The 17,767-nt window shown below is 40.7% G+C and overlaps 1 protein-coding gene across 3 annotated transcripts in view; it reads left to right on the top strand.

Annotated features, from left to right (window-relative positions):
- Positions 1 to 17,767, top strand: part of HDHD2 (haloacid dehalogenase like hydrolase domain containing 2) — a 48,286-nt gene that overhangs the window by 11,609 nt on the left and 18,910 nt on the right. For all 3 annotated transcript variants that reach the window (XM_075840814.1, XM_075840808.1, XM_075840816.1), the window contains exons 2-4: positions 1,788 to 1,889; positions 2,819 to 3,027; positions 11,257 to 11,341. In XM_075840814.1, the coding sequence (XP_075696929.1) occupies positions 1,789 to 1,889; positions 2,819 to 3,027; positions 11,257 to 11,341 (395 nt within the window). In that variant the 5' untranslated portion in view covers position 1,788. The remainder of the gene's footprint in view (positions 1 to 1,787; positions 1,890 to 2,818; positions 3,028 to 11,256; positions 11,342 to 17,767) is intronic.

Below are 17,767 nucleotides of genomic sequence, written 5' to 3'. Positions count from 1 at the left end.
GTTTATTACCACATATGGCATATTTCCGTAATCGGGAGAAATGGTTTTACAAATGTTGGGGTGCTTTTTCTCCTTTATTCCTTGTAAAAATTAAAAATGGCTACCTTTTTTCAGAAAAAAAGTAGATTTTTACCTTTACAGAATAATTCCAATGAATTCAGCAAAACAACTGTGGGGTCAAAATGCTAACTTTACTCCTAGAAAAATTCCTTGATGAGTGTAGTTTCCAAAATGGGGTCACTTTCCGGGGGTTTCCACTATTTTGTTCCCTCCAGTGCATTTCAAACGCGACACGGCACTGAAAACTATTCCAGCAAAATCAGAATTTCAAAATCCAAATGGTGCTCCTTCCCTTCTGAGTCCTGCTGTGGGTCCAAACAGCAGTTTATTACCACATATCGGGTATTGCTATAATCGGGAGAAATTGCTTTACATATGTTGGGGTGTTTTTTCTCTTTTATTCCTTGAAAAAAGCAAAAATTTCTACGTTTTTTCAGAAAAAAAGTAGATTTTCATCTTCACATACTAATTCAAATAAATTTAGCAAAAAAACTGTGGGTTCAAAATGCTAACTATACCTCTAGATAAATTCCCTGAGGGGTGTAGTTTCCAAAATGAGGTCACTTTTGTGGGTCTTTATTGTTTTGGCCCCACAAGACCTCTTCAAACCTGATATGGTACCTAAAATATATGCTTAAAAAAAAAAAGGAGGCCTCAAAATCCACTAGGTGCTCCTTTGCTTCTGAGGCCTGTGTTTCAGTAAATTAGCGCACTAGGGCCACATGTGAGATATTTCTAAAAACTGCAGAATCTGGGCAATAAATAATAAGTTACATTTCTCGGGTAAAACCTTCTGTGGTACAGAAAAAAATGTATTACAAATGAATTTTGTAAAATGAAATTTGCAACTTTCACCTCTACTTTGCTTTCATTCCTGTGAAACGCCTAAAGGGTTAAAACACTTTCTGAATGCTGTTTTGAATAACTTGAGGGGTGCAGTTTTCAAAATGGGGTGATTTATGGGGACTTTCTAATATATAAGGCCCTCAAAGCCACTTCAGAACTGAACTGGTCCATGAAAAAATAGGCTTTTGAAATTTTCTTGAAAATATGAGAAATCGCTGCTAAAGTTCTAAGTCTTGTAACGTCCTAGAAAAATAAAAGAATGTTCAAAAAACGAAGCCAAACTAAAGTAGACATATGGGGGATGTTAACTAGTGACTATTTTGTGTGGTATTACTATCCGTTTTACAAGCAGATACATTTAAATTTAGAAAAATGCAAATTTTTGCAAATTTTCTCCAAATCTTGGTGTTTTTTACAAATAAATATTGAATTTATCAACCAAATTTATTCACTAACATAAAGTACAATATGTCACGAGAAAACAATCTCAGAATCAGTTGGATAGGCAAAAGCATTCCGGAGTTATTACCACATAAAGTGACACATGTCAGATTTGAAAAAATCGGCTTCGTCCTGAAGGCCAAAACAGGCTCAGTCCTGAAGGCCAAACCAGGCTCAGTCCTGAAGGGGTTAATAACCTCATTGATAGCATGCCAAGACGTGTAAGTGCGTGTATTTCTGCACGTGGCGCTCATACTCGATACTGAATAAATCTGCCACTGAATAAAGACTGACACTATTATACAGGATTGGTTGGTACTTTATATTTGGGCACTGAATTATTTGTAGTTCTGTGCAACACTATCGTAGTATTATTTGGTATTATGTGGGCAATGTATGGCACGATTATATTATTGTAAGGTTTATCTTAATCTTTGTAGAATGGCTGCTCGACGTGCCCTCAAAGCTGTGCTGGTGGATCTAAGTGGCACACTCCATATTGAGGACACTGCTATACCTGGAGCTCAGGAGGCTCTGAAGAGGTAAGAGATCATTTCATTATAAAACTACCTTAAAGGTTGAGTCACTTCTGTAAATCCTTTGCTTTACTGATCTTGTATCGAGTTACATGATGTTTTCTTCTCCGTTTATATCTAAAGCGACATTCAGAATTGTGCTGGTTTGCAGTGTATTGTGGGAGCTCGGATGACAGAGCTGAGCTGTTAGGTCACATGACTGTGGAATGCAGATAAACCAAGAGCAGTCTGCAGACTTTTGAAAGCAGCTTTGGATGTGAATGGAGAAAACATTGGGGTAGATTTACTATTGTGTAAGTGTCACGTTTGTTTTGCGCAAATGAGTTTAGACAAATTTATTAGGATTTGCACCGAAACGAACAGAAATTTCCACCTCACGAGACACTTTCCAAAAGAAAGCAGAAAAAGGTGTGGCTTAAAATGCCAACCAAAAGGTGGTATAAGGAAGATAAGTGTCTAACATGCCAAATGTATCATACAGCATGCACCACTTTGATAGATTTGGCGCATTTTCTTATTGCCTGGTCTGTTGTTTAACGTAAAACCGGTGCAAGATAAGTACAGCAAAGTTTTTGCACAGTTACTCAAGAACCCATGTAGATTTACATTGTGATATGTTAAAGGGAACCCAACCTGATTTTTAGTTAAATTAAGTTTTCTTCTCTTCATATGTAAACGACATTGTAGCAGTGTATAGGAAGAGCTTAGATGATCTCTGCACAGTTACAGCTAAGATGATCGGTCATGGGCACCCAGCACAGTTTTGGATGTGAATAGAGAATTGATAAAACTCAAAATCCGGTACAAAACTAGTGAAGCAAAATTTGCTCAACATCCTATGTAGATTTACATTGTGTATATGTTGAAGGGAATCATCAGGGAGTCTGCAGGTGCTGCTGGGTGATGGGCACTTCCCTTCGTGTTCCTCACGCTAGATTACGCAATGCTTCGGTTACCATACGATTTGTCACCAATACGACCAAGGAGTGTAAGAGGACGCTGCTGGAGAGACTGAGGAGGCTGCAGTTTGATATCAGTGAGGACGAGATCTTTACATCTCTGACTGCGGCGAGGAACTTGCTGGCGCAGAAAAATGTCCGCCCCATGCTGCTGGTGGATGAAAGCGCTCTGCCGGATTTTGAAGGTAATCTATTATTTATCTATCTATTCCATATCTATCTGTCTGTCTGTCTGTCTACAAATCCAAACAAGATGTCAGCCGTACAGCCTCAATCGTATGTGGGTGCAAGCCCGCCCAGGTCAAGGCTAGTGGAACTGATGCAAGTAGATCCAAGAATCAGGCAGCACTCCAAGGTATAGGCAAAATAGTAAAGGTGATTTATTGGTCCATAGAAAAACACGACGTTTCAGCTCAACACCGGAGAAAGGCTCCTGTGTTGAGCTTAAACGTTGTGTTTTTCTGTGGACCAATAAAGCACCTTTACTATTTTGCCTATACCTTGGAGTGCTGCCTGATTCTTGGATCTATCTATCTATCTATCTATCTATCTATCTATCTATCTATCTATCTATCTATCTATCTATCTATCTATCTATCTATCTATCTATCATCTATCTCATATTTATCTATCTCCTATCTACAGCATACAAGAAAATGGCGACAGAACACTGCAAACACCAACGCCACTTAAACATTATAAATAAATAAATAAATATGCATTACTGCTGAATCTACTTTAACCCCTTAATGACCGGGCATGTTTGTACCTTAATGACCAAGCCAGATTTGTCAAATCTGGTATGTCTGACTTTATCAGAGAGTAACTCTGTGAAAGTTTTGAATATCCAAGTAATTCTGACATTGTTTTTTCGTCACATGTTGTACTTTATTTTAGTGGTAAAAGTAGACGGATACGATTTGCAGAAATTAATAAAAAAATAGAAAAATTGAAGAAATTTTGTAAAAATTACCATTTTCCCCTATTTTTAACTGCAATATGTCACATATGTACATACATACTGTACAATTTTTTTAATTAAATATATATTTCTATCTCTTTACTCTATTTTGGCAGCACTTTTGAAAAAATAAAATAAATTTTCAGCAATTTAGAAGACTTACAAATCGAATAATAATTTTATACATTTTGAAGTACATTTTGTTTTCCTGCACCAAGCCAGGTTTTCAGAGGCTCATAGGTCTCAGAGTGATGGAAAACCCCAAAAATGACCCCATTTAGAAAACTAGACCCCTTAAGGTATTTACCTAAGGGTATAGTAAGTATTTTGACCCCACAGTTTTTTGCTAAATTTAATACATAGCAGGTGAATAAAAGTATCAGTTTGAAGACCAATTTCTTTGTAAAGCGACCATGAGAATGAAGAAACACACCCCAAAATCTATCACCCTGTTTCTCCTGTTTTCAAAAATACCCACATTGTGGCCCTAATACGCTGCCTGGACACACGGCAGGACCCAAAAGGAAGGGAGCACCCGGAGGCTTTCAGGACTCCTATTTTGCTTGAAAATGTTTTAGGCCCCACTGTACATTTGGAGAGGCTTTGAGCTGCCAGAACGATAGAAACTCCCCATAAACTACCCCATTTAGAAAACTAGACCCCATAAGGTATTTATTTAGGAGTATAGTAATTATTTTGACCCCACAGTTCTTTGCTAAATTTAATGCATATCAGGTGAAAAAAATAATAATTTCACTTTTTTCATAAAAGTATTTGTTTGAAGACCGATTTCTTTGTAAAGCGAACATGAAAATGAAGAAACACACCACAAAATCTATCACCCTCTTTCTCCTGTTTTCAAAAATACCCACATTGTGGCCCTAATTCGTTGTTTGGACACACGGCAGGGCCCCTAAGGAAGGGAACACCCGGAGGCTTTCAGGACATATTTTGCTTGAAAATGTTTTAGGCCCCACTGTACATTTGGAGAAGATTTGAGCTGCCAGAACGATAGAAACTCCCCATAAACTACCCCATTTCGAAAACTAGACCCCTTAAGGTATTTATCTAGGGGTATAGTTAGCATTTTGACCACACAGGTTTTTCGCTAAATATATTGGAATTAGTCTGTAAAAATTAAAATGTACTTTTTTTCTGAAACAACATAGAAATTTTTATTATTTACAAGGAATAACGAAGAAAATGCACCCCAACATTTGTAAAGCAATGTCTCCCGATTAGGACGATACCCCATATGTGGTAATAAACTGCTGTTTGGACCCACAGCAGGGCTCAGAAGGGAAGGAGCGCCATTTGGATTTATGATTTTGCTGGAATGGTTTTCGGTGCCATGTCGCATTTGCAATGCACTGGAGGGACCAAAACAGTGGAAACCCCCCAAAAGTGACCCCATTTTGGAAAAACCTTCAAGGAATTTTTCTAGGGGTATAGTGAGCGTTTACACCCCACGGGTCTTTTGCAGAGTTTATTGGAATTAGGGCGCGAAAATGAATATCAACATTTTTTCCACTAAAATGTTGCATTTTCTCATTTTCACAAGGGATAAAAGGAGGAAAAAAGCAACAATTTTTTATAAAGCAATTTCTCCCGAGTACGGAAATACCCCACATGTGGTCATACGTTTTTTCATTAGAAATGAATTAACCCTTTCAGGACTGATCCATTTTTTGCTTTCATATTTTAGATTTTCACTCCCCGCTTTCCAAGAGCCATAGCTTTTTTATTTTTCCATCAATAGAGTGGTGTGCGGGCTTATTTCTTGCGGGAGGAGCTGCAGTTTTTATTGGTACCATTTTTTGGTACATAAAAAGTAATTCAAAAGTTGTATTACATATTTTTTTTTAGAGCGAAGGTGACAAAAAAAAAAAAATTGCGATTTTGGCGGTTTCAATTATTAAATTTTTTTAAGGTGTTCACTGTGCAAATTAAATAATGGTATATTGTAATAGTTCAGACTTTTACGGACGTAGCGATACCAATTTTGTTCATTTTTTTACATTACTTTAGAAGAAAAATGCGAAAAGGTGTTTTGTTTTTTTAACTTTAAAAAAAAAAATTCTCACTACTAATAACTATAATTCTTCTACACATTTTATTAATCAATCCCCTTAGGGGACTTGATCCAGCGATCATTGGATCACTGGTACAATATACTGCAATACTAATGTATTGCAGTATATTGTTATTCTTACAGGCTTCTGTAACAACAGAGCGATCGCTGTACCTGTCCGTTAGTACCGAGGGGGCCTGCTGTAATACACAGCCGACACCCGCAGCGTATGGAGCGGGCTCAGCACGTGAGCCGGCTCCATACATCAACCGCCGCATCATGACGGGCAATTAAGTCATAGTGCACAAAGGGGTTAATGCGCAGCGGATGGTTCAAAGTGAAAATTGCAATTTTCCACTGATATGCCATTTTAGTGCATAATATGTTGTGCCCAGTTTGTGCCACAGAAGACAAATACCTCATAAAACGTTAAGCGGGTTCTCAGGTATGGCGACGCCATATGTGTGGGCGCAAACTGCTGCTTGGGCATGCTGCAGGGCTCAGAAGGGAGGGAGCGCCATTTTGCTTTTGGAGCGCAGATTTTGCTTGGTAGTTTTTCTGTTTTGGGTTTCGCTGGTATTTCAGTTTATAATGTGAGGGCATATGTGAGCTGTGCGGGGTACATCAGGGTATAATAAGAGGGTATGATAATGGGGTAAATAAATAATATTTCATAGATATGTGGCCGGTGTCGCACTGAAAAATGGCGCCCGATCTTATCCGCTTTTGGACACTCTGCACATTTTGCATCGCCATATTCTGAAAGCCAGAACTTTTTTATTTTTTCACCACCGGAGCTGTGTGAGGGCTTATTTGTTGTGGGACAATCTGTCGTTTTCATTGGTACCATTTTGGGGTACATGCCATTTTTTTTTTTATCACTTTTTATTCAAATTTTTTGCAATCCTGAGCAAAAAACAGGAATTCTGACACCGTTTTTTAGGTTTTCTTTTTGCGGCGCTCACCGTACGCTATAAATTAAATTTTTACTTTATTCTGCGGGTCGGTACGATTACGGCGATACCAGATGTATATAGGTTTGGTCCTTTTTTTTAGCGTTTGCACAATAAACTCACTTATTTATAAAAAAAAAATGTCTGTGTCACCATATTCTGAGAGCCGTAATTTTTTTATTTTTTAGTCAAAAAAGCGGTGTAAGGGCTTGTTTTTTGCGGGACGGATTGAAGTTTTTATTGGTACTATTTTTGGGTACATGCGACTTTTTGATCACTTTTTATTCTTTATTTAGGGAGCAGTGGTGACCAAAAAAATTGTGATTCTGTCGTAGTTTTTTATTGATTTTTTTTGGGGTGTTCATCATGCGGGAAAAATAACATTATAGTTTTATAGTTGGGGTCGTTACGAACGCGGTGATACCAAATATGTGTACTTTTTTAACGTGTTCATTTTTTTTCTATAATAAAAGTCTTATTATAGGAAAAAAATGCAGTGTTTATAGAACTTATAACTTTTATTTTTACACTTTTTTTAAAACATTTTTATTACTTTTTTAACTTGTCCCACTAGGGGACACTTAGTCTTGCAGCTTTGATCGCTGCTAGAGTACATTACACTACACACGTAGTGTAATGTACTCTAACTGTCATTGTGACGTGACTGTCACACTGACAGGAAGCAGAGGAGGAACGGCCGGAGGCTGTTCCTCCGAGGCTTCCGTACATGGCAACCCGGAGGTCATTATCTGACCTCCGATTGCCGTGACAAGCATCGGTAGCCCCCACGATCACTTCGTGGGGGCTGCTGATGTGCTTCAAACCACTTAAATGCGGCGACAGAAATCCGTCGCCGCACTTAAGGGGTTAACTGCCGAAAGCAGCGGCGATGGTCCGCTATCCGGCGAGACTGATGTCTCAGCTGTCTAGGACAGCTGTCAGCGCGGGTCTGTCACTCTGTGTTTACACAGAGTGACAGTTTGAAATGCGGACGAAAATGAACGTCATGGTGCGGGAACTAGCAGCCGACCATGACGTTCATTTTCGTCCTTGGTCGTTAAGGGGTTAAATAGGGAGATTCTTAGCACACATTTTGATCAAATTGTGTGAGCCCACCTGCCACGACAAGGCGACCTCTATAAGGTGGGTCCCTAACGCTGCTCATACACCCAGAAATGGGAATAAACCTACACTACCGTTCAAAAGTTTGGGGTCACCCAGACAATTTTGTGTTTTCCATGGAACTCACACTTATATTTATCAAATGAGTTGCAAAATGACTAGAAAATATAGTCAAGACATTGACAAGGTTAGAAATAATGATTTTTATTTGAAATAATAATTTTCTCCTTCAAACTTTGCATTCGTCAAAGAATGCTCCATTTGCAGCAATTACAACATTGCAGACCTTTGGCATTCTAGCTGTTAATTTGCTGAGGTAATCGGGAGAAATTTCACCCCATGCTTCCAGAAGGCCCTCCCACAAGTTGGATTGGCTTGATGGGCACTTCTTGCGTACCATACGGTCAAGCTGCTCCCACAACAGCTCTATGGGGTTGAGATCTGGTGACTGCGCTGGCTACTCCATTACAGATAGAATACCAGCTGCCGGCTTCTTCCCTAAATAGTTCTTGCATAATTTGGATGTGTGCTCTGGGTCATTGTCCTGTTGTAGGATGAAATTGGCTCCAATCAAGCGCTGTCCACAGGGTATGGCATGGCGTTGCAAAATGGAGTGATAGCCTTCCTTATTCAAAATCCCTTTTACCTTGTAAAAATCTCCCACTTTACCAGCACCAAAGCAACCCCAGACCATCACATTACCTCCACCATGCTTGACAGATTGCGTCAGGCACTCTTCCAGCATCTTTTCAGTTGTTCTGCGTCTCACAAATGTTCTTCTGTGTGATCCAAACACCTCAAACTTCGATTCGTCTGTCCATAACACTTTTTTCCAATCTTCCTCTGTCCAATGCCTGTGTGCTTTTGCCCATATTAATCTTTTCCTTTTATTAGCCAGTCTCAGATATGGCTTTTTCTTTGCCACTCTGCCCTGAAGGCCAGCATCCCGGAGTCGCCTCTTCACTGTAGACGTTGACACTGGTGTTTTGCGGGTACTATTTAATGAAGCTGCCAGTTGAGGACCTGTGAGGCGTCTATTTCTCAAACTAGAGACTCTAATGTACTTGTCTTGTTGCTCAGTTGTGCAGCGGGGCCTCCCACTTCTCTTTCTACTCTGGTTAGAGCCTGTGTGTGCTGTCCTCTGAAGGGAGTAGTACGCACCGTTGTAGGAAATCTTCAGTTTCTTGGCAATTTCTCGCATGGAATAGCCTTCATTTCTAAGAACAAGAATAGACTGTCGAGTTTCACATGAAAGCTCTCTTTTTCTAGCCATTTTGAGAGTTTTATCGAACCCACAAATGTAATGCTCCAGATTCTCAACTAGCTCAAAGGAAGGTCAGTTTTATAGCTCCTCTAAACAGCAAAACTATTTACAGCGGTGCTAACATAATTGCACAAGGGTTTTCAAGTGTTTTCTAATCATCCATTAGCCTTCTAACACAGTTAGCAAACACAATGTACCATTAGAACACTGGAGTGATGGTTGCTGGAAATGGGCCTCTGTACACCTATGTAGATATTGCATTAAAAACCAGACGTTTGCAGCTAGAATAGTCATTTAGCACATTAACAATGTATAGAGTGTATTTCTCATTAATTTAATGTTATCTTCATTGAAAAAAAACTGTGCTTTTCTTGCAAAAATAAGGAAATTTCTAAGTGACCCTAAACTTTTGAACGGTAGTGTGTATATATATATATGGGGATTGTAGGAACCAGCATTAAACTACTATTTTATATCCATTCTATCTATCTATCTATCTATCTATCTATCGTTTAAATTACGGTACCTGAATTTTGGCATTGATTACTAATAAAATGTGGTCTGATTTTATTTTGAAGTCACAATTATAGACAAACACAATCTTAACTAAACTAATACACAAATAGCTGCTGGTGTGTTTTATTGAGCACACTTAGTAAATATCCACAGTGCAGGGAGAAAAAGTAAGTGAACCTCTGCGTTAATGACTTCTACAAAGTCTTTCAATTAAGGAAATTGGAAGTGTGGGTTTCACAGGTGCTTTTCTGATGAAATAAAAGCACCCAAAGCCCGGTTACTGACAAATTTGTTCTTCTCAAGAGCGATTAGTTAGGGTTAGCCATTCCTCGAGACAAACTACTTTTAGAAGAAGTGTTATAGGGATACATGAAGCTGGAAAAGCATTGCTAAACACCTGGGTGTACATAAATCCACAGGAGGGGACAGTGTCAGAGTGGCTATGATCATCATGGGCGGCAGTGAGTACACGAGCCACTCTGACACTATCTGCTCTGATTGGCGTCAGTGTGGCGAGGTTCACTTCCTCTAGGCAAGTGAGTGGTATTAACTGCCCACTTGACAGTCAAAAGCCTCATCTCCAAATCGGGCGCCAAAACTAATGGCACCATCGATATCTCAGGAACAGTGAGGGCTGGAAGAGGAAAAAAAAAAAGCAACAAAATCTGTGCCGGCGATCTAACTGAGATGTCAGCTGCTGTTTTTTGGGCAGATGACAGGCGCTCTTTAAATCAATGCAGAAATCCATGTAATTCCAAAGGGTTAATTTACTTTTTTTTGCAAATCTATCTCATATTTACTATCTATCTCATATTTACGATCGATCGGTCAATCGATCGATCGATCTAGCTATCTCAGATCTATCTAATTATCTATCAATTCAATACAAATAAGCTTTGACAGGACCAAATACACATTGCCAAAGCACGCATCTATCTATCGTTCTATTTATATCTATCTATCTCATATATATCTATTGTCTATGTATCAGTCTATCTCATATCTATTTATCTCATGTATAAATATTCTCATATCTATCACTATATGTTCTTGCCTTCGTTCAGACTGCCGCAAGTCCCTGCCCGACCATCGGTCTAATCCCTATGATGCTGTTAGCTCGGGTTATTAGAGTGATGGTCAGACAAGTACTTTCAGTCCGTAATATGGACGATAAGAGGCGGCAGCATTATGGCCATCTGAATGAGGCCTATCTCCTATCTATACTCCTATGGAAACAAACCCTGTGCTGTCAAGGCTGCGGTTAGGCAGTCCTGTGTATACATTCCAGAAGGGAAGGGGTTACAGAAAGTCCAGCGCATCAGGCAGCCGGTAATATAATGGCCGCCGTATAGATATAATGGAACAGAGGACAGATATTTTAATACCGGCGTGAGAATTAAAGGTTTTGCATTGATGAGAATTTTCTCCTTGGGCTTTGTATTGAAGCATGACTAAATTATAGACGCAACATACAATTCAATTATGGCAGAGTCTTCCGGCTGTGACCTCTCTCTTCTCCGCTCGCAGGAATCGCCACCGACAGTCCCAACGCAGTGCTGATAGGATTAGCTCCAGAACACTTCAACTACCAAAGCATGAATGAGGCCTTCAGGTGAGTCCTGGCCTGATTGCGTTTTATGGCTTGTGTAATTGGCTGGTTACTTTTTAACAGACGGATTAATTCTTCTAGCTCCAGAGGGACTCGCTAACGTGAGGAAAGCAGCTCCATCCGCGCCGCGACTTTAATAAGGAACACACATAAAGACGTGCACGGCCATGCCCCAATTATCTGTCAGCTGCACAGACATTCGACTTCATTTTTCAAATTAAAGGGGACAGATGTAGCAGAGCTGGGTTTGTCATTGAGCTGTTTCTTTTGAGCTCTGGGTTAAGTAGACGATTAGGGCTGGGACAACAGGGTGACTTAAAGTCACACGAGAATCGCGGTTAAATTACAATTCTGATTCGTTGTGATTTTACAGCGAGTCACGTGCAGCTTCATTCCGTCGTGTAGTTCCAGCCTTGAGAGAATGGCGTATATTTAGCTGCGGCCTACAGATAATACATCATTTTGTAGTGTATTGTGCCCAAAGACAAATTCACTTCTGCTGCACTCATAAACTCGGCACTGCTTCATCTGTATATCCGAAAATATGCTATTGATTATGTGCAGCTCCCTCCTGCTGGGGGGTGGTCTCGCTCTCATCCACCATACAAAGCGGGTCTGCTAAAAAATACTATGTATCCCTATTATTGTTAAATTGTTTATTCTGAGGGTATGTTCACACACACTATTTACGGACATAATTCGGGCTATGTAAAAAAGACGCCCGCGTCAAAGAAGTGCCTGTCACTATTTACGGACATAATTCGGGCTATGTAAAAAAGACGCCCGCGTCAAAGAAGTGCCTGTCACTTCCTCAGACGTAAATGGAGCCGTTTTCCATTGACTCCATGGAAAAACAGCTCCAATTACGTCCCTAATGGACGCAGGGAAATAGCGCCTCAACATGCCTTTACGGCTGAAATTACAGTGCTGTTTTCTCCTGAAAACAGCCCCGTAATTTCAGCCGTTACGGACGCTGCCGTGTGAACATACCCTAACTCATGCTGTGGGGGCCATTGTTTCCTCTTTCCCCCCCACCAACATGTCTATCACCCCCACCCCAGCTACACCGCATTCACGTAGTGTAGTTGAAAATCTGTGCTGTGTTCTCGGCTTGCTGCGTTTTTTCACCCCATGATCTATTGGTTACTCTTTTGCCGTAATTTACACCAAAAGTGTGAATTAAGGCATACAAGAGCAACACTGCAGAAATATTGACGATTAACCCCTTCCCGCTCCTGGACGTACTATTAGGTCATGGTAGCTGTATCGTTCGCGCTCCATGACCTAATAGTACGTCACGGGAGTAACGACCATTCCACTGTATCGATCTATTTATAATTATATATATATATATATATATATATATATATATATAAAATTGATCTATCTAAAAAAAGTAAGTGAATAAAGAGCTACTTTATTAGCCCTGGTGCAACGTTTTGGCTCCACACTAGAGGCTTCCTCAAGCTCAGGGCTAATAAAGTAGCTCTTTTTTTACTTCCTTTGGAGTGCTGCCTAGTTTCTGATATTTTTAGAGAAGGGATGATAGTCAAGTCCCTGGGGCGTGCACCCACCTACTGCTACCAGGACTGCTCTGATCTGATCTGTCTGTCTGTCTATCTATCATATGGCAGCCATAATAGCTCCTACAGGTAAATTGAAATTATTTAAATTTTTTTACAATATTTTTTTATTCGGTTTATTGTTTATTCGTGCTACTTCAGCATTTTCATATGTTATTGTATTTTTCTTGTAGTCCAAAATTTGGCCAAAAATGGAAAAGTAAAAAAAAAAAACGTTCTCTTTCATGACCGCTGACACTTTCTCTCTGAACACGCTCCCTGGTGCATCCGTGCAGAATAGAGGGAGGTCATCAGGGTGCAGGGCAGCGACATCAGGCCCAGTTCTATCTAATCTTTAAGCTGCTCTTATCTTATCACCCCCTGCATCTGCAGGTGATATAAAGCCGTGTTCTCGGTTACATTGCCGCGCTCTATAACTTATGCTGCATCATTCACATCTCTTCTCTGGAAGAAAATGCGGAGGGTGGAGTGAACCCCAGTCTTACCCAGGTCAATGGTTTTACTGCCATGTGCCCTTTATCATGACTAAAGCCATATTACCAGAAGAATGGCACGACTACACTGGCCCCTAAGAACCGCTTGACACTTTATACAAACGTAAAAAATTTTAATCAATCTGAATAGGGGGAAAAATAAATAAATCGGATACCAGAATATCTGACAGATGATCAAATGTTACAGTTAATAGGTCTGATATAGAGAAGATTTCCTGATTGACATTATCCAGAGGGACATGCAAATTAGCATGCAGTCCACATTAAAATATAATTTTTTTGTTTGTTCATTTAATTTTTTTGATTGTTAAATATTGAGAATGCTGCTGTCTTTTTGGTAGGATCTTCCGCCACAGTCCCTTTTCTTGCAAAGTTTTGTATCTTCCATTGACTTCAATGGCTAACCAGTGCTTCGGAAAAGTCATTCTCCATTCACAGCTGAGACTGGCACCATCTCATTCTCCAGTTCAGGGGAGTCCCCTGCTGCTTGATGTCACAAAAGTGATTTTAAGGGCAACTCCATTAAAAGGATACTAAACTTAAAAGGGCTTGTAATAAACCCATTTTCACATACCCGATTAGGAAATTTAATAGAGGTGGTCCTCCGATCATGACTCCTCTAAATTAAGCAGAGCAGAGAGTGGCTACAAAGAGCGTCCCTCTTTCTGGGGGACCTGGAACATCCATTCGTTACACAGACAGACCATTAATTTTAAGGGGCACTGTCTCATTTACCCTATGGTGGCACAGCAGGGGAATTGAACACTTGAGCCAGGTGCCCCCACAGATTACAGCTGAATTCTAGGGGTCCAGCAGCGGAATACCTTCTGATCAGCTTATTATCAAGGACCCTTCTAAGAAAGTTATTGTCTGAAGTGGACAACCCCTTGGCAGGGTATTCCAATGCAAGACATTTTTGGGGGAACACGGGACCCTCTGATCAGATAAGGATATACCATAAAGGTGTTTCCCTGGAATTCCCTATGAAAATTTACCTTCTCTCGGGTGTACACAGAAATCACAGAGAAAAAGTTAGAATGGGATAAGCTCCCCACTGACCGCGCCAACAAATGTACTTCTGTTTTTATTAACACAATAATTTAGTAACATAATTTCGGAACATTACTTTATAGGAGTCAGAGCTCCGGTTTTCGCACATTGAGCTCCAAATCCACTTCTTCCATGCACACAGTAAAGCCTCATGCACACGTCTGTATTCTGGTCAGTATTTTGCTTCAGTATTTGGAAGCCGAAACCAGGAGTGGAACATAAACAGAGAACCTATAATGGAAAGATTTGCACCTCTTCCGTGTTTTGGACCTACTCCTGATTTTGGCTTCCAAATACTGAAGCAAAATACTGACCAGAATACCGACATGTGCTTTAGGGTATCTGCACACGATGAGAGGCTTTTACGTCTGAAAAGACAGACTGATTTCAGGAGAAAACAGCTGCGTCGTTTCAGACGTAAATGCTCCTCCTCGTATTATGTGAGGCGTCTTTGACGCTCGTAAATCTTGAGCTGCTCTTCATTGAGTTCAATGAAGAGCGGCTCAAATTACGTTGCAAAGAAGTGCCCTGCACTTCTTTGCCGAGGCAGTCAATTTACGCGTCGTCGTTTGACAGCTGTCAAACGACGATGCGTAAATGACAGGTTGTCTGCACAGTACGTCAGCAAACCCATTCAAATGAATGGGCAGATGTTTGCCGACGTATTGTAGCCCTATTTTCAGGCGTAAATCGAGACATAATACGCCTCGTTTACGCCTGAAAATAGGTCGTGTGAACCCAGCCTAAGGCCTAAATTCTAAAACGCTGCCTGCCTGCAGCCACCACTAGGGGCAGCTCACTGCATATAGAGTCATACAGCTACTATTAACCCCTTCCCGACATTTGTCGTAAGTATACAACATGGAAAGCCAGTGCTTCCCGCCAAATGCTTGGCACCGGCTCACAAGCTGAGTCGGTGCCATCATCGCCGGATCTCAGCGGTATCTTACAGCTGACATCCGGCTGTAATGGCGGGGACCGATATTAGCTTCGATCCCCGCCTTTAACCCCTTCAATGCAGTGTTCAAACGTGATCGCTACATTTAAGGTGTTTGCAGCTCATCGGAACCCCAGCAATGAAATTGCCAGGGTTCTGGTGGCTGCAATGGCAACCGGAGGCCTAATACTGGCCTCCCGGTCTGCCTAGCACAGAAGCCGGTCAAGATCCGCAAGGCGGCGGAGCCTGATCGGCTTCCGCAGCCGCCGGCTCAGGAGCCGATCCGGCGTCATCAGCGGTGGAAGTCAGCTGTATGTTACAGCTGACATCCACCTGTAATGGCAGGAACCAGAGCTAGCTCCGATCCCTGCTATTAACCCCTTCGATGCAGCAATCGAAAGCGATTGCTACATCTTAGCGGTTGCTAGCAGATCGCCAGCCCTGACAGGCATTCAGGACTGGCGACTGCTGCTATGGCAACAGGAGACACAATGGCCTCCTGCTCTGCCATTACGGAAGCTGATTAGGCCCTGCCGGGAGACGAAGCCTCATCGGCTTGCTGTCAGTGAATAACTGACAGATCTAATACATAGCACTACGTAGGTAGTGCAATGTATTAGATAAAAATAAATCTGACAGTTGGACCGTAAAGTCCCCTAGTGGGACTTGAGAAAAAGTGTAAAAAAAGGTGAAAAAAAATCAAAGTTTGAAAACAATAAAAGTTTCAATTAATAAAATAAAACACAATCCCCCTTTTTCTCTTATCAAGTCCTTTATTATTGAAAAATAATAATAAACCATACATATTTGATATCACCACGATCGTAACGACCTGAGGTATCAAAATATTATATTATTTATTGCACGCGGTGAACAGCGTAAAAAAAAAACCTGTAAAAGACTTCACCAGAGGTTCTGTTTTTTGGTCACTTTGCCCTACAAATATTGAAATAAAAACTATAGCTCGTCTCGCAAAAACAAGCCCTCATACAGCTCCGTCGACAAAAAAGTTATGATTCTCACAACTTGACGACAGAAAAAATACATTCTTTTTACAAAAGTAATTTTATTGTGCAAAAAGTTGTAAAACATAAAAAAATGCCATAAATGAGGTATCGCCGGAATCGTACTGACCCGCAGAATAAGGTTAACATGTAATTTATAACACGTGGTGAACGCTGTATAAAAAAAAAAACCTCAAAAAACGATGCCAGAATTGCGTTTTTTTTGTTTACCTGGCCTCCCAAAAAATAGGATAAAAGGTGATCAAAAAGTCGCATGTACCCCAAAATGGTACCAATAATAACTACAGCTCGTCCAGCAAAAGAAAGCCCTCATACCACTACGTCTATGAAAAAATAAAATAAAATTAGTTATGGCTCCAATAAGTCAGGAAATAAAAAAATATGCAGTTGTGCCGGCCCGAGGGGAACATTTCTTCTGTTTCAAGAGGCGATTTATCAAGGACCTAAAATTAGGGCACCAGGAAGGGGAGGACTCCAACATATCTGCTAGAAGCGAGGGTGCCCGTATTATACTAGGACAACCCTTTCCCAGCAAAATTCCCCAAACTGCAAAGGTGCGGAGTGTGGACCTAAAGCGGCATAAGAAAAGACGCCATATATCAGTGCGACACCGGCCTGTGCAGAAAGGATTGCTTCACAGCGTAACGCACATCTATGGATCATTTTATTGTTTTTTTACCCCATTATTATGCCACCTGACTATGCCCCTGATGTACTCTGCCCAGCTTACATGTACCCCCACATTATAAATGGAAACACCAGCAATACTCAAACAAATCTACTACCAAGCAAAATCCGCTCTCCAAAAGCCAAATGGCGCTCCCTCCGCTCTGAACCCTACAATGTGCCCAAACAGCAGTTTCCTTCCACATATATGGCATCGTCATACCCGGGAGAACCCTTTTTAACAATTTTTGGGGTGTGTGTCTCCAGCTTCATAAGCTGGGCATGACATATTTGCCACTGAAATGGCATATCTAGGGAAAAATATAAATTTTTATTTGCACCATCCGCAGTGCAATCATTTATGGAAAAGACCTGTAGGGTCAAAATGCTCACTACACCCCTTAATAAATGCCTTGAGGGGTGTAGTTTCCAAATAGGGTCACTTCTCAGGGGTTTCTTTTTATTATTTCACATCTGAGCCTCTGCAATTGTGAACCAATAGTTTGTAGATCGCCAAATTAGGCCTCAATTTTACATGGTACTCTCTCACTCCTGAGCCTGGTCGAATGTCCAGGCAAAAGATTAGTGCCCCATGTAGCGTGTTTCTAAAACCGGGAAACACTGCATAATAATTAGAGAGCTGTCTTGTTATGGTGACACAAGCTGGGCACCAC

Source organism: Rhinoderma darwinii, chromosome 1 (assembly GCF_050947455.1).
Source record: "Rhinoderma darwinii isolate aRhiDar2 chromosome 1, aRhiDar2.hap1, whole genome shotgun sequence".
NCBI classification, from domain to species: Eukaryota; Metazoa; Chordata; class Amphibia; order Anura; family Rhinodermatidae; genus Rhinoderma; species Rhinoderma darwinii.
Note: the sequence above shows the minus strand (reverse complement) of the source record. Positions and strands in the feature narration are given on the sequence as shown.